This window comes from Melanotaenia boesemani, chromosome 11 (genome assembly GCF_017639745.1).
Source record: "Melanotaenia boesemani isolate fMelBoe1 chromosome 11, fMelBoe1.pri, whole genome shotgun sequence".
Classification (NCBI taxonomy): Eukaryota; Metazoa; Chordata; class Actinopteri; order Atheriniformes; family Melanotaeniidae; genus Melanotaenia; species Melanotaenia boesemani.
In genome coordinates, this window is record NC_055692.1 from 25914920 (window position 1) to 25938690 (window position 23771).

The 23771-nt window shown below is 38.2% G+C and overlaps 1 protein-coding gene across 3 annotated transcripts in view; it reads left to right on the forward strand.

Annotated features, from left to right (window-relative positions):
* Nucleotides 1–23771, forward strand: part of si:dkeyp-14d3.1 (transmembrane protein 132C) — a 135194-nt gene that overhangs the window by 99391 nt on the left and 12032 nt on the right. The window contains exons 4-6 of one of the 3 annotated variants that reach the window (XM_041999700.1): nucleotides 2067–2253; nucleotides 16643–16786; nucleotides 21799–22007. In XM_041999700.1, coding sequence (XP_041855634.1) covers nucleotides 2067–2253; nucleotides 16643–16786; nucleotides 21799–22007 — 540 coding nt within the window. Of the gene's footprint in view, nucleotides 1–2066; nucleotides 2254–16481; nucleotides 16553–16642; nucleotides 16787–18780; nucleotides 18837–21798; nucleotides 22008–23771 lie in introns of those variants that run through there. The other 2 variants (XM_041999701.1, XM_041999702.1) reach the window with 2 other exon arrangements.

Sequence of the window (23771 nt, forward strand, 5' to 3'; positions counted from 1 at the left end):
GCACATACAAAGTTTGTGTAGAAGTAAAGTCTTAGAGGTAGGTTAAACAGTGCATTTCTCATTGCACTTCTCCTGTTATTTTTATTTCCTTCTCTTATGTGCAGATGTTGTGCATTACTGACAGGTTTTCACATTTTGTTGGATTTTTACAAAAATGCAAAACCATCATGCTAAAGAGAAAGACTTTTTGCACAATGAGCTTGCTTATAACCTAAATTATTTGTTGGCACCTTTATTACATGAATCATATGAAAAGCTCATAAAATTCATACCATTCACAGCTGCTATTAAACTCTATCAACCGGATCGTGCAAGGGGAGAATAATTGATATCTCTTAAGGGGAAAAAGCTCATAACGTCAGTTCTCTGTCTTGTCTGCAGGGCCATTAACTTCTGATGGTGTAAGTTCTGTTCCTATAGTTGCCAGTGTATGTACAGTATAAACCAACCTTTCTGCTGTGCAGCCATTTTCATTATTTTTCCTGTCTTTCCCATCAAGAGCCCTGTTCCTATAGCTACTAGTCTATGTAGAGTATAAACTATCTTTCTGCTGTGCAGTCATTTTTATTCTTCTGCCCGTCTTTCCTGTCAAGTGTGTGATGTTTGCCGGAGCAACCTGCCTTCAGTAAAAATCTGCCTGTACAGAGGAAAGTAGGGCATGTGGACTGATGACTGGGACAAAGTTTCTGTGGCAGCTGGTGGCTGTGGAGCTCTCAAGGGTTTATTTCAGGACATTTTGTGCATTATCTGTTTAACATTGTTTACCTAATGAATCTAATGACTTTGCAGGTCTGCAAACAAGTCTTAGTCTCTGTCTACCACAGCTTTGCCAGAGAATTACCTCAGTTCATGTTGCTGTACTATGTCCTTATCAGTTCACAACTCCTACTGGTACAACGTGACACAAATTATTTGGATGTCTTCTTAATTATTTATATACACCTCTGTTGGATGTGAAAATTGGGTTGTTGTGCTCCACTGCACAACAAATCTTCCATTCTCTCAGTGCAAAAAATGAGTGCTATAAGAATGAAGTAATGACTTATGTGAATATGAGAGCAGAATACAAAGCACTTTTATTATTTATGTTTATTTCTGTTTTTAGTACCTTTTTATAATTTAAGAAGCCATAAATTTACATGTTTGTTTTTCCAGGAAGTAACACAAAATTGTTACCTTTCTTTAAGTCATATTGTTTGTTCAATATAGAATTTGGCTTTAAATGTTTTTGTTTTCTGCCTCATGCCACACAGTAATTTCTAATGTGTAATTTTCACATTAGTTGTCCAAATGATGTTCCATGTGGATTTAAAAATCTCTACTCCTCAGTGTCTATCCCCTTCACCAAATTACATGATGCTGTTTTGTGCCGGTGTGCCACAGCAACCATGTATGAAATTTATTGGCCAAGAGTCCTGCCATTTGACATGTGAAATGTAGCTAACGCATCTTTCGCAATATCCCATCTCTTCCAGCTCCAGTGCGATGCTGACCTTTTTTGCCTTCAAGCTATATTTAAACCATGAGCACCGGAGACTTATGGAGCCATGGGATATTTTATTATCAGTGGTCTCCATTTGTCTGACTTAATTCAGGCCTGCTGTAGATCCTGCCGAAGCATGCTGTATATTTACACTCCTCTAGAGCAAACAAGGGCACCAGTGACAAACCCAACCGTCAACACCTCAGCAGGGGGTGATGTGTAGTGAAACATTCCTTTATGCTCCTCTGAGGAAAAGCCAACACATGCTTTATGCTTTAGTTTCTATTTACAGAGCTCATCACTTAGTGTAAAGTGTGAGAGGAATAAAAACAAAGGAGTTTTAGGAGAGGAGGCGACTTGACATTGTGAAGAATCTGGTTGGTGAAATATCATACTGAAGTTCTGAACCCCAGACACATTTATCGGCCTTTACCATTTGTCGTCATTAGAACAGACAGCAGCTTGAATGAGCTCACGAGCACAAGCACTCAAAGCCAAATGCATACTTACTCTTTTTCAAATCTCATCCAGCCATCTGTTTAACCATTCACTGACACACTCTTTTTTTCCTGCATGTTTGTAGATCTGAGATGCGAGTTCAGAGGGTTCTCCAAGTGGATCTGAAAATGGAAAGCTTCCCAGAGCCGACGGGCAGTCGCTGGTTGGCCTGGCAGGTTGAGTATCCGGGCAGTCGTGCCGCCACGCAAGAGGCTGAGACAGAGATCCGCCTGGCACAGGAGGAACTGGCAGGCATTGTGCCTCTTGCCATGGTGAGTAATACCTCTTCCAGCTCAGCACAGCACCGAAATACATGGGTGCACAGTCAGTACTCTGAATGTGAAGTAGTGCATCCTGGGAATGTAGAGCACCAAATTCTAAATTTACACTTTAATTAATATTTGCATAAACACAACATGAAAGAAACACATTGTTTTAGAAACAGCTAAGAATTGCTCCTCTTTTAATCATGACTGGTGACAACACAAAGGAAAAAATTCATGATATTCATGGACAGGCGCCACCCAGTCCCATAACAAAATGTAAAAAAACTATGTTGATCCACCGATCAAACACATTCACTTCACATTAAAAGTTATAAATTTGTGACATGAAAAAGTGTTTTTTGTTTTTTTTTTTTCTATATGCCTCCAAAGACTTTAACGCAGGAGGTCGGTGTCTCTATCAAATACCACAACATTTAGACCTGGTTGTGATATCTGTTCCAAATTTATTTCCTTCTTACTAAGTTCAGTGATTTGGTCTCTAATAGAGTCTGAATGCGTGTTCATACTACTCCAAAGGAACTATAATATCCACGAAAGTGGACCTGGGATTGTTTAAAGCTCCTGTTTCTTAGTTCTTTTGCTCTTTTGCTCAGAGGTTGATGCAGATCAAAGAAGCCTAAAACAATAGGTCTTGGTTGAAGGGAACCAAATGCAGGAAATAGACAGTAGTGCGTGGCATTGGTTTAACGCATAATGCATTAGCTGGAAGAAATGGCTCAAGGTCAGACGAGGAGTTTGAACAAGGTAAAAGTTCAGAAAGAAACACTGCCAACCCAAAACTGATAAGATTTGTGCTAAGTTGTCCTGCATTAACCAATAAATAAGCTTGCTTTCCTCTTACAGTAATTCTTAATGCAGCACTGCTTCAGGCGAGGAGGGGAATAAGTTATTCAAAGTTATTCTAAGTGCAGTCTGAAAGCAAACTCAGATTGGAAAAATGTTGCAACCCCCAATTGAACAGAGTCCCCAAGCGTACCAAGTCTAGCAGACTGTTAGGTGTGAATGCACCCTTAATATAGTCCACTGTGTTTTATAATGGGATTCTACCAATAGGAATTCTCCACCTGTAATGGAATGGAATTTCCCATCAGCTGTACTCCTCCCATAGGAAAGTAAGTCTTTTACATTATTGCTATCTCTATGGTTGCTGACGTAGTAGATGGGGGAAGTTAAGTTGATTCTGATTTGTAAAGCTACATCCCTACATCTACAAATCGGACCTTTACCTGACAATGAAATACTTTTGATCATAGTTTGTTTGTATCATTGAAATTATTAAACAAAAAGTTAAAATAAATAATACCTCTTGTTATTTTTCTTCCACTAACTGCAATCAGTAGTTTTGCTTTAAATAAATGGTTAGCATACAAGACATTAAGTGTATACAAAATCAAATAAAATTAAAATACTGGCATTTACTGACAAGTCCTACATCTAGTAAAAATATATACCTTAGAAAATAAAAAAACAATCAGTAAGTTCCAGCTCTCAGATAATAGATAACTGCATATAAATTTACAGAATTTGTAATCAAATTAAGAATTATGCCATTTCTTGTTTTGAATTTAAGAAATATGCTAACAACATATTGATTATATCTTTGAAATCAATTGTTAATTAAAAAAGTAAAATGGTAGAAAGCAAATTTCAAAGTGACATTCTCCACATTTTCAGCCAGAACACATACAGTATGTTGCACACCGCTGTCAATTATATGATTATAATAGATTATAATCCCTAACAAACAACAAAGTTTCTAATATATATTATATTTTTTGCAAACTTAGACAGGCCTGTTGGCTTAAATCCATCTACACTCAGTATATATTGGTGACAATATTTACACGTATTTACTTGATTTCTTTTTTAATGTCAATGCCTTGACTTGTATACAAGGTAGTACTGTTTTTCAGGAAAGAATCTAGACGCCTTTGAAGCATCGCTGCTTTGACAGAGAAGAAAGAGGTAATAATATACTGTTGGTCTGTGCCCACAGAGAGTATTTAGGAGCAGTGAGCATCTGTAGCTTACAGCAGGCCTCAGATGAAATCTTGAGATTGGCTCTGGCCTGAGGGTAAGCCAGAAGGTCTGTGTCTCCCCCCTGCAACTCTTTTGTAGATAGACTCCTATAGAGGTTCACATAGGTACCTTTCATACATTTTTGTAGCTTTGTTCTGCAACCCAGAGATCAGATAAATGTCAGATAAAGACCAAAAAAATCCAGGTGAGTAAATGATAGACATCAATTCTATTGACCAAAACGAAAGTCACACTGTCATGTCATAAATGATTACTGAAGATACAAAGATTGCATTCATTTCTATTTTGGTGCCTCTGATCTGCATGACAGAGACCTGACTGTTGCGTGACTGTTATTCTCCAAGTATTGCCCATAGCTGTGTAAAATGGTAGTTGCCTGTGGGTGGCTGTTTCTGGATTTAGAGAAGAATGAGGCATCCTTACCAACAGATTCACTCTCAGGATAATTGAAGCAGTATGCTTAATGCACCAGTATTATTCCAGTTCCTTTTTCACATCCTTTTCATGTCATTGATGTATAAACAGCCTGCTTTCCTTATTGTTTTCTCCCCCACCTTCCACTGACAAAAAAAAATGCAGAGCTGATTAGCATCATTATTTTAGAAAGGCTCTTCTTAAAATGAAAAAAAATTAAATTAAACTTTTTTTAAACTGATTTTGTATTATTATTGTGTAAAGCCATATCAGTGACAGTATTTCCTCTATTGTCTTTTGTAAAGAACGATTGTGTAAATGTTCAGTCCTCTATCCATTCATCAACCAACCTTTGCAGGTTTCTGCTGTCTTGTGCTCATTATTTTGCTCATTTTACATAGAGAAGAGCTTCCATGCTCACTATAAATCAAATTAATTGTTACCACAGTAGAAAAAAAGAATCCAGATTATCAAAATGAGCCCAATATTACAGATACTGTATCTGTTGAATATGTTGTAGGTCTATGCCCACAGTCATGTATACCTTACATACACAGGATAAACCATTTTTTTCCTTTCCTTAGCATGATTTGCTTTTCAGTCCAGCAGGTTTGTCAGCTAGAGAGTCAAGCAGCTGTTGGCATGTGTGTTAGTGTCAGGATATACAAACATTTTAAATGGTTTTATCATTCCAGTTTATAAAGAGATAGATTTGTGTATTAAATTGAATTTATTTCATCATATGTTTTGTGCTTTTATAAATCATTTTCCTCCAAAGACAGCTTCCAAAGGTGCACGGCTTCTCCAGTCACCCCACGCTACTTTAGGACATGCCCAGTGCAAATACTTATACATGAGGACACATTCAGAACTCATTAACTCAGTCTGTCTTCTACTTTACCCTTTCTTTTACCCTCTTACTTCCCCTCTCTTTTATACACACACACACAAACAGACACATGGCTTCTGCAATGTGCATGTACCAATATGAAAGAAGCACACAAGCGAGAAAGAGGAAGGCTGAATTAGATTACTTGAGTTCACAGTGGCATGAAAAGGCCCACTGATAAGGTTCTTTCCCCCTTCCCTGCTACCCTCATCTCTGATAGAAAACGGAAATAAGGTAATGTAAAAGTAGCATCACCACCCCCTCAGTGCACACACACACACACACACACACACACACACACACACACACACACACACACACACACACACACACACACACACACACACACACACACACAGATACATCACACACACCATCACCTCCTCAAGAGAAAACATGGTCTACTTCTAATACAACAGGTTTCTGCACACAAAACTGAAGTTCCTATTATAACTGTGGAGAAGTAGCACACAGAATATGATAATAAATAAATAATAATGTTTGAATAATTCATAATATATGAATAGTAAGGATTGTTTATATAGCTATTGTAAGAGCAAGGAAATTCTGTAACATTTTTAATGAATTCATTAGATTAAGAGACTTATAAATCTCTTGTATTTGATTCAGATATACGTATGTGTCAAGATTTCTATCTAACATGTCCCACTGGTCCCAGTTATCAGTGCAGGATCCCACATAGGTGAACTTTATATTCACCCACAGTTTCCAAGTCTGCGATTACGCTTTCAGTGTCTGATCTGTAGAATGTTGGTTTATTTTGCAGGCTTTACACATTGCTGATGCATCTTGCAGTAACAGAGGAACGCTTTTAGTTTTCACTATTTTTAAACCACTGACTAAATGCAAGTCCAGTATTCAGTTGTTTTTTTGCCTCTGTTGTTTTAACCCACTGGGAAAAAAAATGCATATGAAAATAAGTGACTATCTTTGAGAGCTAAAGTAATCAACTCAACATGGTCAACAACTGCTTAAAGCAGCAGATGGATGCTGATTTTCTCTGGATTGACAGTGTAAGAAATCTTGCATCACTATAAGCATGATGCTTCTTAGAGCTTTGAAAGTAATAATTGTCTAGTTGCCTGTGTTGTTAGTTACAGCACTGTTTGCCCAAGAATTACCTAAAACCTTTATTAATGCAGCTCCTTTGATGCCTCCTTCTTATAGGTGTTGTGTTCTCAAGTTTGAGTGAAATGAAGGTCGTGGATGGAATAAAATAAAAAGGGAGGAAATGGGAAAAAATTTATACTTTTAGTGATGATGAAGAGGAGAAATACACATGCTAATTCTCGAATCATTTTTAATCACGTTGAGAGGGTAGACTTTAGAGAGCACCCTGGAGGTATCTGTTGACACAACAGTTTCTGTAGAAAGTCAAGTAATCTGTAATTAGCTTTGAAAAGTCTAACAAGCTTAGACTAAATTTAGTCATAATGTATGAGTGGCTGTAATTTTGTTCTGACCAGAAATAATCATAGGAAGTGAATAAAAATGTAACTGATGATGTAAAGGTCGCGGTGTAATAAAGCTAATGACTATTGGTAATTGGAAGCTTATTCTGGATTTGATCACATTTATGGCCAGTTTCTTCAATGGCTCCTCAGACCCAATTCCTGCTCATTTATGCTGTGTTGTAAATTATTTTGCCCTTGCTGGTAACAGATTATTATAAAAAGGTCTTTTTTTTATTGCGTTTCCCATCCAAGTGATAGGATCTGCCATGGGTGACACTTGTGGGAATGCAGCGCTATCATTTTCCAAAAGGGAGCTCTTTATTTCTGCTCTCTTTGAAGAGGGTTCCTCCTGTGTGTTGTCACATACCCACCTGCATTGGGAAGGCTCAGAGCACTGCTCACCACTTTGTCACCAATTTCAAACCGTGAAGCAGAAGTTCTGCAAATGCAGCAATTATTTCAAAAGCAGAAAAATGAAAGAGGGACTCAAAAGTTTTAGTTTAGAGTGAAAAAATGTCTCTGAACTCTTTCTGTCAACTGTAATATCACTTGCATGTCCTAACTTGTCTTCTGTTCTCCTGCTTATGTGAATGTTTTCCTTTTTGTTCCCAACTCTTTCCTCCCTAAATATATATATGCCTATATTTATTTATTTTTTTCTGTTTGCTCCAATCAAACATGAGTTTATTAACAATGTCTAATAACTGCCTCTGTTGTCAACCTCTTCCTCTCTGCGCTGGCATGCTGGCATGTTCAGTTTTCCTTAAAGTGTGAAAACTTAGGTTTTTTTTTTTCTTTCTTTTATGGGTCATCTTGAGATGGATTTTTAAGGTAGTAATTGGATGCCTGAGAAGATACCCCAGCACAGTAGGAGGCTGTTTCATTATCTTTTACCATTTTAAAGTAATGTGCTCCTGTCCTGGCTGCCCTCATCGTCATTATCCATGCTGTGGATGCCTGGTGATGGAGAGGGAGCATGAGGACAGGGCATACATCATATCAAGACTCATCAGTCTTCCTGTTCCAGCCGAGACACCAAACTGTGCTCACTCACGCAAGAGTTTTGCGGGCATAGAGATGAGGAGAAATGAAAGCAGCCGTTTGTATTCACATGCTGCTCCAATGTATTGTTAAACAATACATCATCACCCTGGCCCTCTCTGGCCATTTCAGCTCTCACATGATCAAGTCATCTATCAACATCGCCCAATGAATGTTTTATTTTACTCCTTTCCATACTCTTCCCTCTGTTGCAGTGCACATCTTTTCTGCAGGGCAAGTAAAATGTGAAGAATCATTTATCAAACACATTGTTAGATACACAGACACAAGCACGTACATGCCAGCTAATCATGCAGAAATGCATCATGGGCATAATAAAATGCAAACTCTTTATGAGAGGAGTGTTTTCTGTAAATGCTAGGTAAACATTTTGGTTTTGGGCCCTCTGATGCACTACCGCTGAGCCTCTGTTGCATGGCCCTGCTGTTTCAATGGATCTACATAAAACTTTGCTTTTTATTTTCACCTTAGAGTCATGCAGGTTACAATAAAGGGCTGTTGGATAGACTTCAAGTAAGCAATTTATTAGCATACAGTGTATGACAGAAGCTGATGATAAAGTGGTAGCATTAATTGAGGCTGCTGCTGTATATGCATGTGGCTGACTACATATAAAGCTAATTAGGACAACAGATTGTGACAAATGCCTCTCTAATCCAGAACGATGTTGGTCTTTCAGATTATGTAGCTTCACATTTTCAATGTTCTGTCTCCTTTGTCATTACAAGATGCAAAAGGCGCTTGAAAGTACTGACACTCATTTTCCGTGTGACTGCACACAGAAGTTAAGAAATGAGTGGGTGAACTACTGAATTTTTTCACAGTACTGCTGCATACAGGGAATTGCTTCCAACAAAAGCAGATACGATGACGTTTAATGGCAAACCCAGTGTCACTCAAGTAGACTTCACACTCTAAATTCCTCCTCTAATTGAAAGGCCATATGTGAGTGGGATGGCTTTGTTACTTTTTTAAACCTCTGCTCATTATGGTGACTTTCAAAAAGCTTCTGTCACCATTAAAACAGATAACCTTTCCAAAATGCTGTTGAAATCTTCTTCACAGCTGTGGTCACATAACATGTTTACTTGGTCTTAGCAGTTTCTCAAAAGATGACCTGAGAAGCAAAGAGTAATTCATGGATGAAACACTGCAGTGATGTAAAAGTTTATTTTAAATAACTGCAGAAAATGACTGAAACTGTATTTCTCAAAGCCTATGCTGTGAGCCATACTTCTACATCACTGTAGACTCCTCAGATCTCCCAACAGTTTCTACGGAGGAAAACATACAGAGAGGAATTGAGCTGACTTAGGTGCGTTCTGAGAGAGGCCTGTGTCCAGAGGGCAGCTAAGCCAAGTTAAGCCACACTAAGCTGGCAGTATGGATCTCGTTCAAAAAGAGGTGTGGAAATCAGACAGAGATCAGGAGGTCATCCACCTGCAGGCCTGGCTGGGTATTGGTGAAGAACTCTTTATCGATTGGTGGTGTGTGACAGGTATTGGACTGAAATTAAGCAGAATGGCAAAAGCAGGCCCTTTTGCCTTCATGCCTTTATTCACTAAGCATCAGTCAACGTGTTCATCCCCAAGCCTCTGCAGGTGTGTTGAGAGGTGGTTGTGTCCTTGTGCCTGACCCTGATTCTTTCAGAGCTGAATCTGACTGTTGTTAAAATTCACCAGGGACATTCCCTCTGACCCACTGATCTAGATATATTACAGGTATGGTATTCATGAGAACTGCAGCGGATTTGTCCTATAAACTTAAAATATAGTACTTCTGCAGACAGACATGTTTTATTCACAAGCTCTTTTTCAAAGCATAAGATGCACTTCATGGACACCAGGCTCCTGAGGGTGGCTGTGTCCCTGTTGTGCCATTGCTAAATAACTCCTACTAATTTGATTTTCCAAGCATAGACACTAATAAGTTCTATGTTAATGTACATTCACGGTCAGGTAGGTTTACAAGAGATGCATCACACCAGGACATTGTAACTGTCTGGAGTCAAACTATGTTAAAACAAATGAAAATGTCTTTTTCTGCTATTTTTAAATGTCTTTTTTAACATAAATTATTTGTACCATTTCTTTTATAGTCACTTTGAATTACAGGAAGGTAGTCACATCAGTAAATAGCTTTGGAAAGAAATATATCAGGATCAAATGACCATGTAATTCATATTTGAGGTGAGATTTGTTCTGTCAGCAGCATTTCATTGGAACACTTTCTCACAGTCAAAGCTCCTTCATAAATAATGTGCATTAAAAAATAATTTACACTTGAGAGCAAATCAGTGTGACTAAGTCCTTAATACTGTCCATGAACTGTCAGTGCTCTTGCATAACTATACAAGCAGCTCGGTAGAAAGGAGTTCTTAACATGTCTTTGGTTGCAGTTCTTTTGAAGGTTGTGGGGGCAACAGTACAATATAAATCATTTCATTGTAGGCCGAGCACTTTTTTACTACAGTTAAAGAGACTTCTGAAGTGTTTTTATTGCTATTCAGAGTGACATTGGCTTAGTCACCATGAGTCAAATTCAGCACAGACACTTGGAAGGAATTCAGTCCTTCAGCCTTTCATTTTACACACACTTTTGTGTAGTTGGTGACCAAATAGTAGGATAATGCATTCAGATTTAGTTGGAGAAAGCGCCGACCTTAAGGGGCATAAAGAACACTGGACAGAAATAATGATTCTTTATGCTCATAAAGAAATAGTCATACTTTTTGTTAAATTGGTTAACTCACTGTCACTACAGCAAATATTTGTGTATCACCATTAAAATGAACAATTCAGCTAGGCCATGTTTTACAGTTTTCCACTAGTTGATTTCTACCACGTAAGCTGGCATAACATAAGTTGCTTATTATTATCTGAGGTCTCAACAAAACTGGTTCTTAACTATACCATTAAGTCTGAGCTGCTACTTCTTCCTGTCCTTGTATTTGACATGATCACTTTTCACATCTCATTTTAAATTGAGAAGATCAATTATCAAAGCAGAGATTGAGTCAATGCTGTCATTGCTATCCATGGCCAACAGTAATGAACAGATCAGATCTCTGACCAGCATGTAACCCAGGCTGCTGAAAAGCACTCAAGGATATTTTAGAAGTCAGCGAGGGTTGACTGCCAAGCAGAGTTGGTTTTTGGTGTACCTCAGCCACCTTCATCCCATCATCCAGAGGCGAAGAAGATGGGAAAATAAAGACAGGAGAGTAAAAAGCTTTTTCTTAAAGGAGGAAAGTTGGAAGAGAAGCAATGGGAGCGCAAGAGAGTCCCTCATTAAAAGGCAGTGTCTTGGCTTCACAACCATCCCACCACTTCAATGTGCTGTCATGCAGTGATGTATCGCTCCGCATGGAGCTACCAAGGCCTTTATTCCCACTCTCCTCCATGTTTCTCGCTTCTATAGCCAATTAAACACCCACTGGAGTAGAGGGGAGAATATGCCACAGTGAGCATTGCACATGTGGAGAGAAGAACTGGTGAAGGGTCTCTTTTAGTCTTCTTAATAGCTCCAAGACACTGTATGAGTGGCATTTAATGTCTAAATATGATTTTACATGCATGTACTCCCACTTCAATTCCTCACGGGTATACATTATCACCAAAGGATGAAAATGTTTACCAGAATGATGAATATTTGATTTATAATAGGTTAGTGCCATATTTTATAGCTGCTTTAATGCTTTTGCTCTTGAATTGAAATCAAGGATCTTTAACAGCCTTATAGCCAATGACGGATTATCAGGCATGGCAGTAAATACGCCAGCTTCAGTGTTTTGGCTCAAAGCAGCTTTCACTGCTGTGTTTCTGGATAGTCTGTTAGCTTAAGCGCAGACACAACAATGTATTTTTGACATAAACAGGTGCAGACAATAAGCATAAACATGATATGTACCACTTAATCTTCTTTTTGAAGCACAATGAGTTATGTTGTCCAGGAAATCCTACAACTGACACTGTTTGGCCTGATCATTTTAAAGTGAATTGTAAAGGTTTGAAGCAGAAGCTAATCCCAACAGCAGGATGGCCAGCTTTGCTACTTCTCATGCTGCCCATGTCACTCAGGCTGACACCATAAATCTCACTTATTTTCAGATCCAGCCAAGACACAGGCAGAAATTACGGCCCAGAACACATTACCAGCCACAGCAGCGTGCTGAATGCTAACAGAGAGATCCTTGATAAAGCAGATGGGCAGTTCTACCACAGATTATTGAACAAAAAGACTCCCGTCTCTAAGACTTGGGATTTCAGATTTGTTAGTAACTGAAATGCAAACACTAGCTTCAGCAAGTGAGGGTCAGATGTCTGGAAAGATATCAGTGAAGCTGTTTATATTACGCTCATCAGTACATTTCGTTGCACATTCTTACCACAGAGGAGAAAGAGTGAAAAAGGAAGACTGTACAGACGAAGTGCTACCTGAGATTTTATTTTAAATGTGGCAAGGCCTCTGTGACAGAATCCATTGTTTTGTGAATTGACATATATAAGCCTCAAGCTCAATTTTTGTTCTTTTTGAAAATAGAAATATTGTATTTGAGCAAGAAAACAAAAGCTGAAGAGTCATATTTGGAACCTGATTGTTTGTGTACCTTTGAGGCCTAATTATGATGCTATTTTGAAAAATTTCCAGCAAACTGATTAGTACTTAATGAGAAAATGCCTTTTGAATGAAAATCTGTTGGAGCCAGAACTATTATGCACATATTTTATATACAGTATATAAGTTCAACACTAAAAAAAACTAGTTGATGCCGATAAATGAACAGAACCGAAGACTCAGACTCAAAACAAATGTGTGATGTCTTCGCCCTCCAGTGTCAGCAGGGTTTAATTGTGCTCTGTCTCTATCAGGAGGTATAAGAGTTGAAGGGTATCATGATGAGAACAGAAATGGATTCGTGTGAACATCTGTTTTTTTCAGCTTAACACTTTTACTTCTACTTCACATGAAAGCGCAAAGTTCTGATTTGCTCAGTGTGTATTACTTTCAATTAGCAGCAATGCTTTTACCCTCCAAACTCTTTACTACTGCACTGCTCATAGGTGATAAATAGATGTTACTGGACTACTACTTCATTTACTTTTACTTAACTAGGCATAATTTGCATTCAACTTTAGGTAGAGACCCTTGGAATCCCAAAGGCTTCAGTATGACTTACTGACGCAGAAAGTGGGAGTCTTTCACATCATAAGGGGGGTGGTGCCACAGCTACGAACCTGGCAGGGAATAAGCTGGGTATTAATCATAGATTAGTCAAGTTTATTATACAAACCACAAAAATAAACACCACAGGGCCTACTTACGGTTGATATGGCCCTCTAATATTGATCTTAAGTCAGTTCATTAAAACTTATATATATGCAGTGATAGCATAATGTATATTACAGTCCATATGGTGCATTATTTTGTGATTACCATATTGTTGTCATGTATGATCTATGGTCATATTAATCTTGAAACTAGCACCAATACTCTTGAGTAAGTCTCAGGTGTTAAATTATACAATATTTTGTTATTTGACGTCAAGGCAAAGAGATCACAATTACTCTACAGCTCATCTGAATATCTGATCTCCCAGCAATTTAGATTAAATGTAATATATGCTGGCTGATATCAAGTGCTTCCATTAGCGTTTATCATTTCTGATTTAAGTAGCATAAACAAGATAACATCTCTATATTCTGATAGCAACACTACTTAGAAACACAAGGGCCACATAAAACATGTTGGATGTTGCATAAATGTGGCATCTTAGTTAAGTAGACCTATATTTTATTATGCCCCCGTTCACACTACTTTAAGTTTCTGATGTGCCCCACTGGTCTCCATTTTGTGTTTAATTGTGCTGTCTGTGTTGGAGTGTGTGAACCACTGATGCATCACTGTGGGATCCCGCTGTGGCTTATTACTGCCAGGCTCCACTTTCTACTGCTCCTAACCTGCTGGGTCATCTCCAGCTGCTGTAATCTAACATTAGCCTCTGCTTTCACCAGGTCCCAACCATTTACCCCCTCATATAATATAGATGACCCTGTGGAAATGGAAGAATCCCAGCAGACATAGAATTAATTTACAGCAATTTACAGTTTTAAAGGAAATTGAATCAAAGTCAGCACCACAGCCAGCAAGGGGTTTATATTGCCATATAACACTGTCACAGTCTATAAATTTGTAATGAAAAGCTGTTTAAAGATTAAGTGTTTTTTGTGATTCATTTGTGTCTCATGGTTGCACTAATAATCGTTTTACTCCAAAGCCAAATGGTCTTACAAATGACTAGGCTCCTTTTTAATCAAACTTAATCCTCCTTTTCTGTATTTTTGAATGAGTCCAAGTCGCAAGCTCACAAACACAGAGGGGGGAAGTCTTTATAAACTGAGCTGACAGTGCAGTCTACAAATCTTGTATACTTTCCTCGTGACTGGAGAATGCACATGAATATGGACATGAAGCCAGATGCTGTAGATTGGTCCTGTCTGTGCTCCTCAGGTTTAGCAATAAAACTCTAAACAAATGTGACATTTAATTCAACAGGCATCACTCCAAACTTAGATTTCTCCTTTGAAAGAAAAATACGAGAAGCTAAATGTCTTCAGTGCTGGCAAAGATTCCGCACAATAAGGAAGAGGGAGAAAAAGATGCCTTGGGGTTCCTGCCTATTGAAATAAAAGAAATCAGAGCAGAGCTTTTGTGTTAGACAGTGCAAATAGCAGAGTGAGAGCAGCTCACAATCAGACCTTTGTCATATTTTAGAATTTAGCTTAATTAATTTAGTTACATTATAAAAAACAAAAAACAAAACATGTTGCTAGAATCATAAGAAATCCACTTTGGCCTCAGAAGCAGCTATTTACAGTGCCGCTGCCCATATTAATTTGCTCAACTGAAAGGGCATTTTCTTTGACTTGGGCAGAATGGGCACAGATGACTTCAGAGAGCAAAAGTTCCCTCAGACCTTTCTTAATTGGCCCCAATTCCCTACTTTGACAAAGGTGATGTGTATATGTAAGGAAAAGGTTAAGATATCTGTTCGGGGTAATGAAGCTGTGCCAATAAACTTGAAGAACTACAGCTAAATTAAAGTACCTCTGGGGTCAGTGGCTAACTTAAGGTACCCCTCCTGAAGTCTAGGTGTAAATTGTAGTATTCACTCCTTTTTCTCATGTCATGATCAAGACTATTTTGCCCTTACGTACAGTCAGCAACATCTGACTACATGTCATAATAATTGTAAGTTATCTTTAAACTGACATCCCCCTGCATGTAAATGCTGCTAATGCCATCCGTTAATAAATAACAGCAGATTACTGCAATTTATCTGCAATACCAGTAGTTTTGTCAGACAGAAAACACCCACTCTCTCTCACTGACACCATGAGCCTAGTGAGCTGCTGGATCGGTGACAGTTCCCATTGTCACAAAGACTGGTCTCTCTCTGGACTGAGAAGCAGAAATCACCTGCTTGGCAAATTTTATTATTGCGAGACTTGTCTGTCACCACACTGGCTTCATGCTATCAAAATATAACGAGTAATAGGAGTAGATAAAGTTTAGTGAAACAGATTAGGTTTTACTACACAGTGGTGTAGTGTTATAGTACCTTGTTAGCTTTTAATGTGCTACTTTAAAACTCTTTTTTTATTTGTGGGAAGTCATAAAACATGCTGGTAGAAATAGTAAAATTGCATAAAACATACTGTAGTTCTACTGTCGTGTAAAATAAAGCAATATTCTCTTAAAGCAAAAGACTGGAGATGCACTGTAAAACAACAGTAAATGAATGGTATCTCTAATGTCGATATTTTACTGCTATTTCGTAAGTGTTGTTTTGATTTGACAGATTTGACCATGACTTGATGAAAAACACATCATTCTGCCTAAAAAAGCTAAAATGAGGTAACCTAACATTTTCGTAATTTCATAAACAATATAGTAAAAACAAGAGTTGGGTCGTGTTTTCTCCTCATTTTCCCTGAAGCCTTTTCAAAGGCAGTTGAATTCCAAGAGCGCTTGGTGGTGTTGGGGAGGTTTTGTCTCTAATAAATACACTAACAGTAATTAGAAAAACTCCTAAACAATGAGGGTTCATTTTATTTTACAATGAGAACAAAATGCTGAAAGTTCAAGCTAAGTCCCAGTTGCACAGTGGAAGTAGCTTAATGAAATTTAGATGGAAAAAACATATACTTTCATTGACAGAAAACAGCACCCTGCATAATGAGCTCAGCAGCTGCCATCGGTTATTAGCCGTCCACCCAGCAGGGCCTTTAACTTCACAGCGGTTCACCCAATAATCACTAATTGAGCAGTGATTGTGCTAAGCCTCTTTAAGTAGTTTTCAATACCACTTGTGGGTTGCAGTGTTTCTATTTTCTCTGAGCTGGTAATTACTGATCTGTTCTGTTGTGAATTAAAAAAACACCAAGTTTACAGCAGAAACTTAACTGTTTTCTGTTCATCTTTCTGGCTCTAGGATACAGAGATTTTGAATACCGCCGTCCTCACTGGAAAAACGGTAGCTGTCCCAGTTAAGGTGGTGACCATCGGAACAGACGGCTCTGTCACTGATGTCTCTGAAGCAGTGAAATGTCGTTCGACAGACGAGGACGTGGTCAAGGTCAGTCAGATGAATGGCGAATGGGATGCAAGCTTCTTCAAAAACATTTTGGCATTCGCTTCTTTAAAGGTCTATTTGTGAAGTTTTTTTTTTATTATTATTTTTTAAATGGCATAAATAAGTTGTTTACTTTAACAACTTAAATATTATGCTGTGCCAAGGTCATGCCATGTATAAATATGATCATATGAATATGGAGAGACACACTGGACCCTAGCTGTTTCTGTTGTTTAGTACAAATCTTAATTCAGTTTGCAATAGACAGTCTGTATCCATACAATCCCTGTATGTAACCCTATTTTGTTGTTGATTTTTTTATAATCTCCAGTATGAAAATTAGCTTACACAAATTAACATTAAATTAGATATTTGAAACAATTCAGTTATCATGAAGCTTTGTATAAATCCGTGCTGTAAATATTAGAATTAGTTGACAAACTTTTCTCCTCCCGACCTTCAATGAATCATTGAAAACACAAAGGAAATATCCGGTAACATCTGTCTGCTCACAGACTATAAAAGGCTGAAATGTTTCTTCATTTAAAATGAAAGCACTCTGGTGCACCACAGGCCTCCTTCAACCCATATTTCTGTCGGAACATGTCAAGATAAATTAACAGGATTAAGTACATTAAACCAAAGCTATGTACACAGAAATCCTTAATGACATATTTCAAAGCCTGAAGTCACGAAACTTATTTTATGATTAATCCGCTGCATCGTGTCAGATAGGTGAGTTAACGCAAGGATATGCAGGTGAGATCGGAGTGAAATTAAGTTGACAAAAATTGACCTGCAGCTGAGAGCTTCCGGTCAGGCTTTAACTCAGTAAAGATCTTTTCATAGTCTGCAATCATGCAAACATCACTAATTTATGTCATTTTGACCAGAGGAATGAGCAATAAATAAACACACAGTGACACCTGATTAATAAATCACTGCGCGTTTAATGACGCTCCCACTCACTCACAGACTTATAATTACAGCAAATTAGAAAGAAATACCTCAGGTCACAAAAGTTTTCTTTAAATCTCTATGGAGATCTGTCTTATTTACACTAATTTTGCCTGGCATGTGAAGGCGCTAATAAGGTCAAGCCAACATTATTTAGCAGACATATGTTGCTTTTCCACATTTGTGATTTGAGAGCGGAGTTTATAGTCTGGATTACTGTATAGGCTGAGATGGTTATATGTTTCCTGAAGGGCAGAAGGGTCTTGTCTATATTTGCATTAACACTCCATTGTATCCTGCAGGTCTTAGATGTCTCCCTGTTGGAACACACCTGATTCAAATTAATGGCTCATTAGCAGACTCGTGCAGAGCTTGTCAGAGAACCATTTAATTTGAATCAGGTGTGTTGCAGCAGGAGGATCTCTAAGACCTGCAGGATAGAGGGCCTTGAGGACCAGGGTTGGGAAGCTCTGCATTAAGGGATTCACTATAGGGATGTATTTACTAAATATACAGTATTATCCAGCTTGTGACTATCATTTCTGTTCTGTGGTTTAATATCTTTCAGATGAGTGTTTTGGCTTCCTGGCTTGCAATGTACTTTTTATTCACATACACTTGCAGGTCTCTCAGTACTTCGTTCTTCCATGTTCTGGCATTAAGCAATTTCTATCTTAGAATTTATCCCTGACTTCTTTTTTGTTTGTTTGCTTGTTTATTTGCTTTTTACAAATAAAAATATATTTAAAAAATCAGTTGCTCACACAAAAACTAGAGTTGGAAAAAGGCACAACAGCACAAATGTATTCCACAGCTGTGTATTCGTCCAAAAATCTTCTTTCCTCATATAAGACATATAAGCTTGTGTTCTGAGTGAGCTCTTGCAACCCAACTAGCTACCAAGGAACAGAGCTTTCAGAATTGCATGTACAGACTTTAGCCTTGCACTGAAATGAGCTAAAGCTTACGGTATGCAGAGTAGTCTGAGCAACTTAATTGCTTCTGTCAAGCCTGCTCTGTGTACAAGCCAGAGACTCACACACCTGCATGTTCCCCACTCCTATCGCTCATATCTGCAGTGGATTGTATCTGTCTGGTGAGTTGTTAATTTCCTGGACCAGATCCAGAGACAGCCTTAATGTTCTCTGTAAGTATTCTCCCGTTAGCTGCCTAATGTGGTTGATTAATGTGTCCGTGGATCCTCCTGGGCGTTTATGATACTTTGTGAAGCAGAATGAGAGTGTGTAATTCACAGAGACAGTCCCACCCTCAGTCTGTAACAACACACATCCAGGGGGGTGGGTGTAAGAGGGTTTAACAGGGCTGTCATTTTATGTTAAAATATGGATTTGAAGCTATATGCTGGCCAGTGAGACAGCACAGCAGGAGGCTGTACACAAGTCAGCGGGACATGATGGCCAACCAGATGTCAGCTCCACACCATCTTTTATGTTTTTGCTTTCAGTGATTAGAGAAAATGAAAATCTCAACAAATAGTGCATTCCTCATTCTACAATGGATTAATCATTTACTAAAGAAACAACAAATTATTTAATCACTTCAAACAATAGCAAACTCGTGCAGACTGTGATGAATGTGTGAGAAGAAAGGACCAAGGAAAACATATTTTAGGCAGGGTCTCCTGGTTAGTTGTTCACTCATATTATCACTATATATGGTCAGTGAGCATCCCACAGAGCTCAGTCAGGTGTTACAGCTAGTGCAGTTGGGTTGCAAAGCCCCAACCCAGAAAAGTCAGAGATGAAAGGTGTCTTTGACTGTGCCGGCAGAGAAGTCGGAGCAGAGCTTTGTACTATTTTATATCTATATATTTATATTTTATTTAGATTATTCTAACAAAAATAGGTCCTTAATGGAATGGACAACTTCAGTTACAGTTACAGATTGAGAATGGGGATATCTCAGCTGGAAACTAAATGTTGTTGAGAATAACATTTTATTTGAAACACTTTGAGGATTGTGAATTGTTTAAAATCCTCCGTAGGAATTTAAGTTGTCTGTTTTTCTGCTGTGTGGCCTTTATTATTTATATAGAGATGTGAATATTTGGCTGTGTAGGATAGTATAGGATCATTTTAATAGTGTGATTGAAGGCATCTAATTAGTAACAGACCTTTAAGATGCCTGAAACAGCAGCAATGTTGGGAGTAGAAGCCTTCTTGCTTACTGTCAGTAAAATTATCATTTTAATCTTTAAGTATTAATCTGAAGGAAACATTACTAAGTCTTGTTAGACATGCTTGTTTATTTCTATGTGTAAATGACATGCAGAATAACATCCTAGTGGAAATATGCTGGAATGCATTAAAAGGGCTCTAATGAAATAGGATTTTCTTGTCATGATTATGATGGACAAAAATCACTATAATAATGTCATATTTTATTATTATCAGACTAATTGACCTTTTTATCAGTTAAAATAAAAACATTATTATTATTATTATTATTATTATTATTATTATTATTATTATTATATGTATTGTAAATCATATAATATAATATCAGTAGTGACATTTCATTCTTTAAATATCACGATTATTATCAGAACCATAAATTGCAATACTGAGTTGTATGCTTCTCAACTGAGTCTTGTTCCAGTGGAGTCATGTTTCCTCCTGATCATTTTACTTGACATGAACTAGAATTTCCTGACTTCATGACATTCTTATTTGTCACCGTTTTAATAAACATGCAGCTTAGCTTGAGCAGGCTAAGCCTGGGTAAAGTTTTCATTTTTCACCACGGGTGGTTAGCTTTGCTCACTAGAATTTAGCTTTGAATAGAACTCAAACTCAGAAGAGAGTCTTTCCAAATACTGAATTCTATAAAGGTACAAAATTATGTAGTAGTAGTATCGATCAGGAATATGTGGTCTTGAGAAAAACATTTAAAAAAAAACCTCTCTCAGCGAAGGCTCTCGGATGTCAGAAGGATGTTGGAGAAGCAAATTGGGAGGTAAGGAAAACACCCAGTCCACACCACAAAGTGACCCCACAGATTGTACAAAAATCTAAAAAAAAAAAAAATTAATTAATAATAAAGAAAAAGCTTTCTATTTACGTGTAACAGGCAGATTTAGTTTATATAGCAAAACAGAAACTCTTCTGCTGCCTTCCACTGCTCACACAATGCATAGACCAGAATCTGTCAAACACAAAGTTTTCTTTGTGGTCACAGAGGATATCCTGCCACAGCTTCATGATAAATGACTCTTACTAGTTTTATCTCACTGAGGAGAAATAACTTGAAAGTTGAAAAAAAAAAAGGATATTTCCCCAGATCATCTAATTCCATGTGGTTCTAGCCACAAGAGTTCTATATGATGGGATCGATAAGATTGACAAAGTGCCCAGAAAAAAAACTGCATATCTCAGTTATAGATTAATTACCTCTATGAGGAAGAGAGTGTGTATTGTCACTGAAAATCCCATAAGATTGTCTTCATTTTTTTCTTGTTTTGTCTTTAGAAGACAGAAAGTGATGATTCTGACAAATAAGAAAAGCTAGAATGAGTAAAAAAAAAAAACATGGGGAATTAAATTAACAAGGAGTTGTGTCTCTACAACTCAAAATTGCCTCACTCATTCCTTTTGTAAAGTAATTTACAAAACAGATGGCTCCGAGTTTGATTGTTTTATCTAAACACAACTGCTCCCTTCTTTCTAGTTTCCATCTGTTCATTTTTCTTTTAGCTGGAGGCTAAATAATAATGAACCAGCAGACCACGACCTGTTTTTCTCCAGGTTCAAAGAAGTCCTTGCTGCCCTCCTCCCTCTTTTTCTGAGGGTCAAGCTTATACTGTAGGTGATCTTTCATCTTGTTTAAATTTGTTAGAGGAATACTGTATAGCAGTGGAGAGCTCAAAAGCATGAAGTCCTATTATCATCTTACAGGGCGAGGCCCATATGCTTTGTACACACTGTGTCCACTGTGAAGTCTGTTTCTCTGTAATTCAGAGTGTAGTTATCTAATGCAGCTGTCAGAGGAGCTCCATATAAAGGCTGTCTTTCTTAAACCTTCCCTATCCTCCCACGCAGGTGTCTGACAGGTGTGACTACGTTTTTGTGAATGGCAAAGAGATGAAGGGGAAGGTGAAGATGATGGTGAATTTCACTTACGGATACCTTAATGCTCAGCTGGAGCTCAGCGTGTGGATCCCGCGTCTCCCTCTCCAGATTGAGGTTTCAGACACGGAGCTGAGCCAGATCAAAGGTTGGAGGGTACCCATCACAGCAATGGGTCAGAGGTAAATCAGCATATTCAACTATTGCTTACTGAAAAGAGTCCTTAGTCTTCCCACTTTTCATATTTAGAGATTACATCTTGTGCCTTATTCAACATTTATATGTATTTTTGAGGGTGAGTTTAACTACAGAAATTTATTTAAGTTCAAGAAGAAAAATCACTTCTTTAAATGTTTGGAATAAATAGGAAGGGATTTCCTTTGCTCATGTAGAATGTTTCTTATTTAATTTTTAGTATTTTTTGCTGTGTGGTGTTTTCCAGGCTTGAAATTACAGTTATATTGTGCCAGAACATCAGGAGCAATGCTTTGTATGAGTAGGTAAAAACTTGATTTATAAATATACTTTTCCTCTTCTTCTCACCAGTTATGTTATGCTGTCAGATTACGGCTTCTTATAACAGCTTATAATTAGAGATCTTTGGCCAGTTTTGCAGCAATGGTAGGTTGGTTTAACAGAATAATTATTCCTGGTGCTCTGTTTGATTTCAGCCGTGGTAAAAATAAGATAATGATGGATGAGTGAGCAAACACCACTGCTGTTGTCTTGTCCTGACTTCAGTCCCAATGACAATTCTTGGTTGATAACAAAATGGCTGACCTGTGCAATACAGCTTGTCATTATCACTAGCTCAAGGTGGCCTGTCATTGGGCCTCTTAGTTGTCAGTAGGACAGCACATTATTAGAGCTGTCTCGAGGTCAGACCTCTCCCCTGAGGCCTCATCACTAGCAGCACTTCTGCCAACACTGCTGTTCAATGCTACTCCACAACTGTTGAAATCCATCAGCTGATGGAGCAGCCATCAACCTACCTGCAATAATTACATCTGGAAAAGCATTGAAGTTGGACTTGGTGTCCTCCCACGCATTGAGGGTGTCTTCTCTAATTATCCATACTCCCCTCTTATTCTGAGTGACAGAGGTACAGCATTCAGCAATGTCATGGCTCGTTGAGTATGTTGCTGTTGTGCTGGTATGCCCCCTTTATCAGTGGGACAGTCAAGCTGGGTTGTCACTGTTGGCATCAGCACCACTGATGGCTTCAGAGAGCTTTGTTTCTCCCCCGTCTTCCACCCGTCTTTGTTTATCAGGGGATAACAGGCGTGACCTTGCATAGAAACTCTATGTCAGTTGGTGAGAATGGGCATCGGTCCACTGTTCATATAAGCACACAAGAAACTAAGCCAGTGAGTGACAGAAGCAAGTGGCTTAGCCTTCCTCTATCAGTCAGGATGATGAGTTGTGGCCGTGCAGGGACGAGAAAGAGAAATAAAAAAAAGGAGACATCAGGCCTGTTAGTGGGACAGCTGCAGAGGTATTCCTCACTCACTTTTTGACTGACAGTGCCTGTATGGCTCACCTCTTCCATTCCAAAGCCCTGTCAAAACAGGAACAAGATAACCCCTCACAGACAGTAAACCTAAGTGTAGGTGTTGCAGCACTCTTCTAACACTTCTGTCCAAATACTTGTATTCATAATCTTTTTCCACTTGTTAAGCTGTGTTTAAAAGATTTTCCTGCAAATACCTGTTATGACTAAGACTTTATTGAGTTGTTTTCACAGGGTTCTCTTTTTGCCGTAAAATAAACAGCTTCATTGAAAAGTTCTCAAGATTCAAATGATAAAAAAGCAATCAGTCACTGTCAGATAAAGCTGTGTCTGAATATATAAACTCAACACTGCCTATTTCTGTCCAAATGACCTTCGTCATTGTAGCAGAAAAATGCCAAAACTAATGCAACACACACTCCAAGGGGGATGCCAA